This window comes from Prunus dulcis, chromosome 4 (assembly GCF_902201215.1).
Source record: "Prunus dulcis chromosome 4, ALMONDv2, whole genome shotgun sequence".
NCBI classification, from domain to species: Eukaryota; Viridiplantae; Streptophyta; class Magnoliopsida; order Rosales; family Rosaceae; genus Prunus; species Prunus dulcis.
Genome location: NC_047653.1, coordinates 13,618,042 through 13,631,856, shown reverse-complemented (window position 1 = coordinate 13,631,856; position 13,815 = coordinate 13,618,042). Strand labels below are relative to the sequence as shown.

At 36.1% G+C, this 13,815-nt stretch overlaps 2 protein-coding genes across 6 annotated transcripts; both read right to left on the bottom strand.

The window, feature by feature from the left end:
• Window positions 1-692: 692 nt before the first annotated feature.
• On the bottom strand, window positions 693-6,662 carry LOC117626614. 5 transcript variants are annotated; one of them, XM_034358386.1, is made up of 10 exons: window positions 6,259-6,662; window positions 5,608-5,729; window positions 5,363-5,517; window positions 4,870-5,020; window positions 4,254-4,511; window positions 3,651-3,908; window positions 2,338-2,424; window positions 2,168-2,218; window positions 1,590-1,677; window positions 693-1,249 (listed from the first exon to the last, which is right to left on the bottom strand). In XM_034358386.1, the coding sequence occupies exons 1-10, from the start codon at window positions 6,431-6,433 to the stop codon at window positions 1,131-1,133; spliced, it is 1,464 nt and encodes a 487-aa protein (XP_034214277.1). In that variant the 5' UTR covers window positions 6,434-6,662; the 3' UTR covers window positions 693-1,130. The 5 variants fall into 5 exon arrangements, with proteins under 5 accessions (XP_034214277.1, XP_034214273.1, XP_034214275.1 ...); XM_034358382.1 differs by having other exon boundaries at window positions 904-1,249; window positions 4,254-4,529; window positions 4,870-5,023; XM_034358384.1 differs by having other exon boundaries at window positions 904-1,249; window positions 1,590-1,665; window positions 4,254-4,529; window positions 4,870-5,023.
• A 2,210-nt stretch (window positions 6,663-8,872) lies between these two features.
• On the bottom strand, window positions 8,873-13,805 carry LOC117624860 (polyadenylate-binding protein RBP45C). Its single transcript, XM_034356350.1, has 7 exons — window positions 13,401-13,805; window positions 12,479-12,956; window positions 10,053-10,108; window positions 9,849-9,979; window positions 9,651-9,747; window positions 9,393-9,566; window positions 8,873-9,268 (listed from the first exon to the last, which is right to left on the bottom strand). The coding sequence occupies exons 1-7, from the start codon at window positions 13,677-13,679 to the stop codon at window positions 9,266-9,268; spliced, it is 1,218 nt and encodes a 405-aa protein (XP_034212241.1). The 5' UTR covers window positions 13,680-13,805; the 3' UTR covers window positions 8,873-9,265.
• Between the last annotated feature and the right edge of the window lie 10 nt (window positions 13,806-13,815).

The following is a 13,815-nucleotide window of genomic DNA, read 5'->3' as shown; positions in this document are numbered from 1 at the left end:
CGTATTTTTTTTTTTCATATTAAAAACAAAATCAAATAATAAGTCCTATTTTTATAGAACATAACTACCCATATTATCTTTTCTTAATTCTAAAAATAAATAATAAATAATAAATAATAATAAAAGAAACCAATTGGCACATGCATAGCGTTTATTAAAATTTTGTAAAAACACATGTATTAAATGTGAAGAATACATATATACATATATAATACATGTATTGTATGTTTAATTTTAAAAAGTGTATTTTACCAAGTCTTTTAGAGGTATACAAAAAACAAAAGTATTTTTAAAAAAATACATAAGTATAATACAAGTATTTTCAGGGAAATACTAACTAGGGTAGAGTAGTATAAAATACAAAGACACTCCCAACCATACTGTATTATAAGAACATTAACTAATGAGACCATGAGCTTTAGCACTGTTGAAAGAAAACCTCCTTCCCCCTTTGATTAAAAATAAACAAAAACCCAAAAGAAAAGTCAATTAGTAACTTCATTTCCTCAAAGCAGACAAAAAAAAAAAAAAAAAATGGAACAAATAACAAAGAGAGGATTTAGGAAAACAAAAAGATCAACTATGGTTGATCTCGTATCAAAAGATCCAATAGAGATAAACATAAAAGCATCTCCACTGCTTAATGGAAAACTTCCGGGCAATCAGTTGGAACATATAAACATGAGGGGATATAACATTTTAAAATCAAACGAATCATGTATCCAAAAAGCAGTCAATCGAATCAATGCAACTCTTGTTCAAATACTTTACATGTTACTCTATTGACAAAATTATTCAAGGAAAAGCATGAAACCCACTCCCTTTTTGTAGAAGACAAGATCCCTACATATTTCAAAAAACAATGAAGGCTACACGCCCTTTAACCAGGTTTGACAGAAACCCTTGTGCAAAAGTTGTCCGACTTTTATGTATAGAAAAAACACAGTGAGCGAATACAGGTTGACTGGACTCTTGTCCAGTAAAAGAATTTAAGGCCAAAATTTTCTAGAATTATAATATATAAGGATGGGGAAAAGAACCCCTAGCTGAGGTGACTAGTGAAAGAAACCAATATTCACCCAAACTTAGGATCAACAAGATCATTAGATCCTGGGACTTAAATGAGACAATTAGAAGGGAAGGGAGGTTGCAAAAAGGGGATGTGTCTTGGCAATGGGGAAAGGCTGCTGTCCAGTAGCCATGAACGGCGGAGGCACACACAGCTGAAAAGCTTGGGCTGCTGCAGGTCCTGCATTAAATAAGGAAAAGAAAGCAAAAATTACCCAAAGAGAGATTCAAAATGTGGAAGAAATTCAGACCTGCTGTCATTTGAAATTTAAATGGTGAAAGTTACATTAGCATCCATGAAAATGACACGAAAAGAATTCGTGAAAAAAGCTATAATTTTGTTCCTCAGGGTTTCCCTCAGCAAATAATTCACATTCAACATTTGTTTTAACAAAGAAATTTTTTTTTGGAGCGGAAACAGAAACAGAAAATACCACGCAAAATAATACAGATGCTCATTAAATTTTCCATTTTCATTGTCAAATGAAGATTCATTGGGAACATAATAACTTAGCCCATACCCTGGTGCTTCGGAAACTGGACCTGATGTGGGGTCAACACAGGACGAGCGGGCAGTGCTGACATAGCCGTTGCACCCTGAACCAAATCCTTCAATATAAGATGAAGGGAGATCAATAAATTTGAAATAAATGATACAAAAATCATTACCACCACAAGTCTTACTATTTACTTTTATTGTTATCACATTTCGAAAGAATATTATTATCATTTTTGTTGTTGTTACTGTTACTACAATACCCATTATTTGTACTCAGCGATAAAAAATATTCTTTTTTATTTCAAAAATAATATGACGGGGTTCATGGCACATAGACAGAAATCAGAATAACTCTAGTAAAATGTATCAACAGGTGCGTCCTGCTACACCCCACAAGTGGACTAAAAATGAATATTTCTTGACCACTGAATAATTAACATACCCTGTAGAGCATCAACTTCAGTATATACTGTAATACTATTTTTAGCCAAATACAACTCAGTGCAAATCTCAAAAAGCATCCAGGTACCACTTCAAACTTAACTAATTAGAAATCATATCATAAGACAGCTTCAATCATAGGACCATGAAGTATCTTACTTGAGAAACTGGATGCATGTATACAACCTGCCCGAACCGTCCAACCATAACCTAGACAAAGGGGAGAGGGTTTAGTAAATCAGCAAAATAGAGTAAAAGATTTATCCTGATCCTAAACCACCGAAAATAAGTTGACATAAAGATGGCATTAATGTCGTTCAATTACTTACAGCTTGAGAATTTGGATGCACATAGGTAGGTCCAGCCTGAACAGGATACCTAAGCGTCTGCACCCTGCTTCCCACGTGTCCAACAATCTATATGCAGAAAGGGCAACCAAAGATGAATCCGAAAGTTCCACAACACCTCTCTCTTATATATTGTGTATTATATACAATGTTAATGCATTATAACAAGGCACATACCATGCTCTATTCCTGTGTTATTTTAACCATTGGATTTTCATTCTAGGACTTATATGTATCTCATTGAGATACTAAATGTTATCAGTCTAAAAACTCCTATATGTAATCTTCATTTCCTACTCACAGGTTAACACAAAAATCAATGTTGACCAACCATTGGACAAAAAACAATGTAATATTCAAATCCCTACAAAGCATTTTATCTTAAACAAATGTAAGCTATTGGATTTTGACCTAGTGATTAGTGATAAGAGGTTTTTGTGTTCACTAGTGAGTAGAAAAGATCACGACTACACACACGCATGCAATTTTTATCTCAAACTCATTAATAAGAACAAAATCTAAGTTCACCAGTGAGTAAGAAATCATCACTGTGGGTGTGTGTGTGAGTGTGTGAGTGTGTGTGCATATGTACATTGTATATGGGCAGACAAGAACTGGTAAGGAGCTAAATTAAATAGTCAATCTTGGGCCGTAAGATCACTTTCCAAGGCTAAGGTTAAAACACTTGTATTTCAAGTTGTCTGAATGCTTTATCTCCTTATTTTAGATTCAAGTTGTCTTGAATCTAATGGTCCAGGATTGACTACTTACTTTATCTCCTTATTTTAGTTACTAAAGAATATTAACATAATCAACTCTACAAGTGTTTATAACGCTAACTCTGCTACACTAATGCTGCTAGTAGTTATAAGCAGAGCTTTAACTAAAAGTCAAATTTCATATAATAACATCAACATGAATTCTGTATTCTATGATACATTCATATAGTCATCAATGCCCTATTCACAAACTACTGGAACAAAATCTAACTGCTGATATTCAAATCAAAGAGAAGTTATTGGTATACAATTTTATGTCCACCAGTGAGTAGGCTGAAGTGCACACACCCCCATTATATATATATATATATATATATGCACACACACATATATAGTTGTTGTATGATACGGTTAACCGCACTTGCGTATAAAAAGTTTTGTGTCTGGCCAGTCACCGCTCACAAAACTGGTTATCCGAAACTGCAGTTAATCATATCATACAAAGACTGTACTATATACATAGATTGTATCATATAATAACCCGGATATGAATTTAGAAATGCCTATGGTACATACAGGTTGTGAAAATTGAGAACCACTGCCACCATGTCCATTGGTGAAATTATTGTACGGGACCACCTTAACAGGCACAGATGAACGAGATGGGAAAGGATTTGATCCGACTTCTGGCTGAGCAGCAGGAACAGCTACCACGGGGGAGTTGTTTGGTATATAACCCATGCTCACCACTGTTGGCACCGAAGGAGGGGTTGATGTTATGGGCTTTGTAAAAGATGGAGAGAATGTTTTTGCTCCTGGGTTGAGCTTAAATTCCTAAAAAGGAATACCAAAGAAAAAGGTTATCAACTTGACTATGTAATTAGGAAGCACATCATCAACTTTAAAAAATTTATTAACGCCACCTCATAATATACTAGAGTAGTTGCACTTGGGATCACCAAGCATTAAGTTTCCTTAGTATTAGGACACTAAACCCATAATCTATTAGAACACAATTACCAGCAGATTTCAACATAAGGTTCTTAGTGAACCAAGTGACGCATAAATTAGACAGCAATAAGGTGACCAACCAATTCTAAGACAAGAATATACAAACCAATATAAATAAATTAATCATTCAAATTGAATTTAACATGGTTCGTCCAATAATAGTGTTACCTTGGCACTTCTATTAAATTCTGGACCCTGAGGATGGACCATTTCAGTTGATGTTGCCACCAAACGTCGACAAGAAGCATCTGCAGCTGGATTAAATGAAGTTGAGACACCTGAAGAAACAACATCAGAAGAAATGTCTGCTGAAGTTGTCCTTTCACAGCATTGATTGTCTGAATTAACAATTACAGTAACAGGATCACAAGATACTCCGGAAGGCAATCGCTTTGATGTCATCTTTTTATCATTGACTTTATCAGCCTGCAGAAGCATTTTGCACTGATAAATAGTAAATACAACGTATATTAGAATGTGACAGAACAATCTTAGCAGCGGTTATCATTATATACACTTTCTTCCCTATAAAACTCTGATTTATGTTTGAAATCATTAGGGGTTGATGTTATGCACCTCTTATCAAAGTGGCTTTTCTGCATGTATCTTGAGTGCTAAAGTTGGCCATGTTTTTGTTCTGTTCAATAGAATTGTTCATTGTTTTCTAAAAATGAAAAACAACCTCTTAAATTCCAAAAGAGATATGGTCGAGTAAATATATGATGTCAAGTACAAACTAAGGTATAAAGTAGACGGATAGAACCATGCATATAGAAAAATTTACCTCTGATAAGTTCATCCCTTCACCTTTCCCATGTTCAACTTCCATGGTATTCCCACCATGTTTCAGTGGCAAATTCCTCCCTTCATGTTCCTTTCCAGCTCCTGTGGAGGTGACGCCATGAGCAAGTCCATTGCCATTTTGCATTGGGCCCCTGCTAATATAAGTAAAGTATGACTACATACTATACATAAAATCGAATTGAACAGCAATAATTGAGCAAAAGATTATACAAGGGTATCCTTTCCCGTAGGAAAAACAGGCAGTAGCCATCGGCCAGTATAATCAGTTTCTATGATGAACAACTGAAGAAAACATATTTTCAGTTGAAACAGCAAATACGAAAACTTCTTTTATTCTCGAGACTTAGTGCAGATAACAATCCATACAAGTCCAACACTGAGACAATACCTGACACCATTCATTTTCTTCTTATTTATGGCAGACTCAATTAGTCCATATAACAATCCATACAAGTCCAACACTGAAAAAATACCTCACACCGTTCAATTTCTTCTTATTTATGGCAGACTCAATTGGCTTCTTCGCATCATTCTTTATACAAACATCAGAAGGAACAGTACCCGTAACAGCTTCAGTTTTGTCACCAGCCATATTTCCAGCAATATCAGCCGCTGGAAGCAAAACTCCCTGAATGATGCATAAAGAGCCACATTTACCTACAGCAGATTGCTTAAGTTGTTTTCAAAAAATATAAGAGGAATGACATGAACTACATACCTTAGCAACAACTTGAACAAGGTCACCTGAGAGAATTACTAGAGTGTCAATCAATGTCCCATTTCCTACATTAGCATCACTCTTTCCCTTTTTAGTCATCCTTGCTTTCTTCAGAACAATACCTAAACAACACAAACACCAACTGAATGAATCTCAATCAGAAGTCTGTGTGTGAGTGAGTGACAGAGAGAGGGCCCATTCTAAAGTTTAAAACACACGTCCTGTGTCGATTGCTAATTATACTTCAGGATAATTGAATAAAAGCACATGCACACACAAAAGTAGTGGTTACACATAAAGATCCAGTTTTCTCAAATCCAATATATCTCAATGCCTTTGTTCTAGTGTACATTCTCCTATGGTTCACCCTTTCTCAGTGAAAATGAAATCAGAAACACTCATAAGAAAATCCACAGAAAATGAACTGAAAACCCAACATAACAGTAAAAGCCAGATCAAATACTTCCCATCCATCCCAATCTATAGGATCACCATAACCAGTCAAGCAAAATGTGAACCCAGATACAAATCCCTCAAAATAATAAAACCCAGATACAATACCGCATAATATTAAAAACCCAGAAAGAGTTCTGAGAAATTCGCCATTTTCAAAAACACATTGAAACGACAACAAAGATCAAGAGAACCCACCGTATTCGTTCTCCACAGAGGCGGTGTAGAATATTCCAGAATAGACAGAGCCGTCCTTGACGTGAACATCGACTGGGAGACCAATGATGCACATGGTGGCAAAAAGCAAGGCCTCACTTAATGAAGAAGAAGAGACAGTCTCGTCGTCTGTGAACTCTCTGTTTCTGCAACCCATGTTTCTTTTTCTCTGCTTTTTTCTGATCCAGCCCAATTTCTCTGACTACAAGTTTCAGTACTTCTGTGTGTGTGTCTACGATTTTGGAGGGTTAATATAGAAGGGGAAGAGATCTGATGAAGCTGCGCGAGGGAATTCGAAAAGGAAAATCACTTTCTTTTCTTGTGCGGCAATGCGCCTCTGTTCCTAAACATTGAACAAGTTCGCTTTTTTGTTTGTTTCTTTTTACTTTTTCCATACGATACATACATGTGGTTTTATTTGTTTTTGTTTTCTCTTTTTTATACTAATTCCTTCATTTATTACAAACCCTACACGAAATCAGAACGAGAAACGATCGGAATAAAAGGAGTCGAAGTCAAAATGAGGAATGAGTTGAAAACATACATTTCTTTTCTTTCATTCTTTTTCCAGGTAATTAAACATGTCATTGGTGTATATATGTTTTTTTTTTTTTTTCTCAAAGAATTTTATATTGAGAATATACGAATTTCTAATTTTATTACTTGTTTATTTTTAATTGATATTAACATCTTAGCACGCGTTTACCTGCACACAAATTTATGGGACTTATCACTTTTTTTTTTTGTTCCAACTCCCTATTATGAGCATATCATTCACATATAAACATGTAATGTCACAACCCTTATATAAATACATTTATCACATTTATTGTATAATCAAACGATTCATGTCATTGTTTTGGTGCAATATGATTTCAATTTTTTTTAAAAAAATTCCATTTATAACTAATATGTTTGTTACTTGGAGGTACGTCAACCAATTTTCATGTGCTTTTCTATGAAGTGGATTCAATCTCACTTTGTATTGCTTCCTTCCAATAAGGGGCTTTTAGTGAAAAAATATTGTCCTGTTATAAAGTAAGAAGTGAAGTCCACATGAATAAAGTAAGGGGGTATTAGTCAAAAGATGAAATTATGATGTTGGGAGAAAATGTTGAAGATGCATCCACAGGAGGCCATTCTAATTGACTATAAATAGGCTTCCTCTTAAGTTGTAAAATACACAACCAATTAGAAGTGAAGAGAGTGAGAGTCAGAGAAGAAAAGAGAGAGTGAGTTCTATCTGAGAAGAAATTTGGTCAGTGTAAACACCACAAAGAGAAAATATAATTCTACTCATAATAACTCCCAATATTTAGTGGTACTTCTCATACTCTTTGATTATTCTAGTTCTATAACATGTCCAACCTTTTTATTGGGGTTTTTCATCCTTTTCCCCTCCTTGGTTCCAAGTCCTGTTCTTGGACACTAGAAGATGCATCATGATCAACATGATTTCCATCATGTGTAGCATGACTATCTTGACTATGATCATATGCTTCTATATATATGTAGTGGATCTATCTTTACCTTATAAAAAAAATATATATTGACAAAAATTCAAGATGAATATATTTCGTAACTGGTGGAAAATAAACACGATGATTGCACGCGTTCCAAATTTATGCACTATGAAACCATATGCTACATTAATATGACAAAACCATACAAATGCAATTCACGGTTTCATGTCCAAGTTTTTTTCTTATGGAAAGAGGAACCTAAACTTTTGCAAGTTAACCTCACATTTGGAGTGTCTTATATGTGGGTAATCAATGTGTTTCCACACTGTAGAATTGCACTTATTAATTAGCCTTCTTTTGTAGAAATATTTACTCCACATGACATTTGCAATGAGTTAAGCTTCACCCCACATGTGAGAGCCCTAAACTATTTAATATGGAAATGATCATGTTTTTACTACCTCATTTTATCGAGGAGTATATGGTACAATTATATTATGTACAATTTCATGTAAAGAACAAAGTTTTGAAAATTATAAATACGACTTAAACATATTAAGGGTTTTATTTTTGCTATGCACTTATATACATAACAATTCTTACTGCAACCAACCGTCTTTTCTTCCGCCCATTGGTGTAAATCCAAGAAATTATTGAATTTCTTAACATTTTTAAAAAATGCCCATTGGTGTAAATCCAAGAAATTATTGAATTTCTTAACATTTTTAAAAAATTGCCTTGAAAAGACCTATTCGGTATCCTATTCAAAAAATTGAATTTAAAAATAATGATTTTTTTATTTTTAAAACATGAATTTTTAAATACGGATTTTAGGATCTAAACTAGTGGCAATTAAGATCATAATTCAGGGGTAAAACGGCTGAAAACCCTAAGTTTAAAGCTTAAAGGTATCCTTTCCCAACAAGCATTCTTCCTTGGTATACAAATCAAATCACCCACCAACATAATGGATAGCTTGTAGCTCATCGGGTTTTACCCTTCATATTCAGCGTCCTAATATTAATGTAAAATAAACCTGGCTGCCTAACACAACCCAATTTAACTGATTTAATTGATCTATCTACCGAAAATTAATCATATCACATTGTTATACTTCAAAAAAGACATCCAGATTTGAGAATATGCACTCTTTTGACCAGGGAAAACAATCCAATGTCCAAACCCATACCGTGAATTCTTACACGCCAAAAATACACGGGTGACCAAAAACAACTAACAAACAAGCTTAAAAGAAAGAAATGATGGCGCATACAACACGAATAACTGATTAACATATTAAATTGCAAATGGCATATTTAAAGTGCACCGTCTCCCGAATCTCATTCGAGGCAATGAAAGGTTGGGGAAGGAGGGAAAAAGAAAGCATGAAGAAAATGACAAAGATAATGTTAAAAGTTGATATTCGACTCCACAACATCATACAACAGTCGTACTAAAACTGCAACCTAAGATGCACCGGAACATGATGATACCCAGCTTCAGCCTCCAGAGCAGGCAGCTACAAATCACTGCAACCATAGAAACAAACTCATGTCATGAACAATCCTAATCCCACTTCATTATAACACACTAGCAAGAACCTCCAATTCTAAATCTCTACAGGGCAAGGAAGCTGAATCTAGTGATAGTTACCTGCTGTTGCTGTTGGTAAGCACCAGGCTGCTGGTAATTTCCATATCCATGATAGCCTCCATAATACAGGTTAGGGTCTTGGGCAGGAGGTGCATATGTATACGCATCATATCCTTGTGGATATCCATAATATCCACCACCACCGCCATTCCACTGTGCCTGATCTGGTTGGTTCTGAATCAATCAAACCAGTTAAAAATTATGGTTAGCATGCATACCAGCAAAAAGTCAAAAAATTATAAGGTCGCCAATAAAAACCTGTTTGCTTGTAGGACTGCGGCCCCATGAAAGTCTAATACTTTGTCCTCCTAATTGGGTTCCATTCAACGTTCCCAATGCTTGCTCTGCACAAGATCTGAAGATACATGCAGACAACATAATCACATACGAGGATTATTTTCTAAGGAGGAAAGAAAAGGGAACTTTTATCTAGACTATAAGGTGTAGAACTGTTACCTATTACCAAATTGAACAAAACCACAACGCTTGCCTACTGGTATTTTCACATGAACTAGCTCACCAAACTGGCTGAAGACTTGTCTCAACATGTCATCATTGACAGAGGGATCCAAACCCCCAACAAATATCTGCACTCAAATGTCAGGGGTTACTATCATGCAGAAAGAAATGTACAATGCAACATTAGGACAAACTACCCACTGTTGTATTATTTGGATCAGCCTCGCCTGGATTTCCTTGAGTACTTGGGTAGGAAGCTGCAAATAAAAAACACATAAGCACTAGTATATGTGATGTTAGGAATCTTAGGGACAGTAGCACAGACAAAATTTTCTGCAGAATGATCTGTATCATCTGGTTAAGCATTGAAGAACTCAGGCATAAATCTTCACCTTGTTATTGTGGTTCCCAAACTTATATTCCCAAAACCACAATCAATTTATCAAAGGAACAACACGTCACTTGGAATTTTGCACGAAATATGACTTCCTTGCAACTTACCCATATATTAAGGATTTCAGATGCACGCATCTCTATTAAGGTTATACATTTTTTAAAATTTTTTTATTATATCTCCTCCAACCTCATACTGGCAACGTGGCATGGAGGATTTCACTGAACAGCTATGGTAGCATGTAATATGACTTCCTTGCAACTTACCCATATATTAAGGATTTCAGATGCACGCATCTCTATTAAGGTTATACATTTTTTTAAATTTTTTATTATATCTCCTCCAACTTCATACTGGCAACGTGGCATGGAGGATTTCACTGAACAGCTATGGTAGCATATAATATGATGTGCCACCAACCAACAATAACAAGTGCATTGCCTATATAATTATCTGAAGAGGGTTTTTTTTAATACAAATTTTAACAAGAAACTATGGCCATAACAATTATCAAGAGGACAAAGTACAATCAGATTTGGTTGGATAAAGCAGAAATGAAAACCCTACTAAAGGCACCCTCTGTTGTAACTGTAGATTTTCTTTCATGGGTTAAAAAAGCAGCAAAACGTAGCTTTTTCTAGGCTCGAAAATGTCCCATACCCTTCTATGGACATGTGCAATAAAGACTCATTTTGGGGTTCACACTAAATATTGACATCTGCAATAAAACTTATTTTGGGTTTGAAAGGAAGATCATTTACCTAAAAAGCTGCATCATATGGCTCCTAAACCTACACTCCAACCTTCAAATCAAATTATATTTCCATGCATAAAAAGGTACCATAATAGAACATAACATCTAACAGCTAATGGGACCAGACATGCATTTGATTCTATTACACATAAAACTATGAAAAATACAGGAAACGTAATAAAATAGAGAACTAAACAAAAGAAGGAACCATAAAAGTAGCGAGTTTACAACCAAAGTACAATTTAAAATGGAACATACTTCAATCATAATAAGATAGATAACCAGAAACAAAAAGATGCAGACAGCTCAATTTCTATACACGAAATTAAATAGGTCACTCAAAAAATTTACAAGCAATAAAACAGATCAAGTACACTTGATCCGATAGGAGTCTAGATGAACAACTATTTCCAAATCCTGGCCCAGTACAATATTGGGATGGTCACCTTATGACAAATTACTAAGTGTCACTTCTACCTTAAAACAAAAGTAAGAGTGGCACCACAAGGTGCAACAAAAGAAAATATCTTCAAAGATTTAAAGGTATTTTGCATTAAAATGTGAACTACTGCATGGGCTACAACTTATAGTTAGCATTTAATGTGGATTTATATTCTGACTACTTAAGATGAAGGCTGATACGTGAAACCACAGAGAGACATGGGCCACAAATTTGGGAACAAATTCTATCCTATCAAACATAGAGAACATTGTGGAACCGATCCACAAAGAAAAAAAACAATGCTTCTTCAAAATAAGCGAAGTATTAAAAGAAGGATATATAAACTTCGGAAATTGGAGTAAATGTAAACCTGACTGGTAAATGGAATAAATGTAAACTCGACTGGAAAATGGAATAAAGTAAGCCAGACTGGTAAATGGAATAAATGTAAAGCTGATCGGTAAATGGAATAAATGTAAAGCTGACTGGTAATGGAATAAATGTAAAGCTGACTGGAAAGGTAATTCTTGAGTAGCATAGCAAATGCCACGAGAAAAGAAGAAGCTTATGACATAAACAAAATAACTGACCTAAAATGAGGCCACGCATTAATGTGGAATCATTTCAGCTGAAATCAGTTCCAGGCCCCCCAAAATGAGAGCCTCTCGGTGTCCTGCTTTAAGACAACATGAGTTCTACATAAGTCTTTGCATGTTTTAACATAATTAAATGCGCCCAAGTTTACAAAGGAAAGTACTCGAAGGAAATGACTAAGTTCCGCCAATCTTCAACTGAATAACTGAAAGGGCGCCAAATTTAGAACACTTCTGACAATTTCATCTCGAAAGTATAAACTAAAAGCCCTACTGCAACTTACCAAACCATGATTAACATAAAGCCCAAAATATTCATAATGTAAAGTAGCAGAACAAACATATAGGAAAAAAGCTAACTACAACCAAGCTGCAAACACAGGTTCAGAAGCTTTGTATAGTTATTACCACAAAGCATGTGCAAAATCTAACTAGGAAACATACCTTTCTGGTATTGCTGTCCACCACTAGCTGGTTTCTTAGTAGCAGCAGGGCCAATCCGCATGGGCCTGGTAGAGCAATACTGACCATTCATCTCAGTCATGGCTCGCAATTGCTCACCTTCATCACCAAACCTAACAAAACCATATCCCTTGGAGCGTCCAGTGGTCCTATCAGTGACAACTTTTGCACCCTTAACAGAGTGATAAGCGGCTCTAAATGTCTCTTGAAGGAGGTAATCAGTCACATCAGCAGCCAAATCCCCTACAAAAACTGTAAAATCTGGACCATCGTCCTGTCGCCTCTCGCCAGCACCTAGGGTTGCCCAATTCAGTCGGAAATTCTGCTCTGTGTTGGGCATCAGTGTTCCATTGTATTGCTGCAAGATCTGCTCAGCCGCACTGCGAGACCTAAACTCGATAAAGCCATAACCTTCTGGCAAAGCCGTCTGCTTATTACGGATAACCTTTGCAGTCACAGCCTACAAACACCTCAAAAGCCACAATGAATACAACATAATGGGATACACGGATCATACAAATAGTCCACACAAAAAGTACCAGAAATATAAATAAACAGCAAATCTCAATAACCAGTTCTGTAGTTTTGGTCGAAACCTGGGCTCAGGCATCTAAAGTTAGTAGTTTTATTGTAATTTTTGGTTTATAAAAAAACCCAGTTGGTAAAGTCCTTAAAAGTTATGTTTTTTGTTTTTCTTTCAGATCACATCTAGAAACAAGCCTTAACTTCCAAATTTGAAGTACAAAAATATTCATCCACATCCAAGCAGAACACAAAATTGAAAAGCAAATCACATAAAAGTCAAGCCCTAAAAATACATATCACATAAAAGTCAAGCCTTAGAAATACATGTACACATAAACGCACAAAGTACAGATAATCACATAGGTGCTTGTGAAACTACCTCTCCGGTGGGACCAAAACAGCTGAGGATGTAGTTCTCGTCCATCCACGGCAACAAGTCACCGATCCAGAGCGAGCGGATCTCATCGGGGCCAGGATTCTGTGTGGTCGCGTACTGCTGCTGAGGTGCCGGCTGGGCCCACCCAGCCTGTGCCGGAGGGGCTTGGCCCTGCTGCCGCGGCGGCATCATCATCCACTGCTGCGGCGGCTGCTGCTGGTATTGCTGCTGCGGATCTGACGGAATCTGTTGTGGGACCACTCCTCCTGATGGCTGCTGCATTATGGTGAAGAAAGGCGGGTGTTTGGGTACGGGGATAACTGTGTCCTTGTGGAGGAGGATGAGGGATTGCGGCGTGGTTTGGGAACAGCGATAACCTTAATCCCGGATTGGGTCTGAGAGAGAGGATATTTTCGTG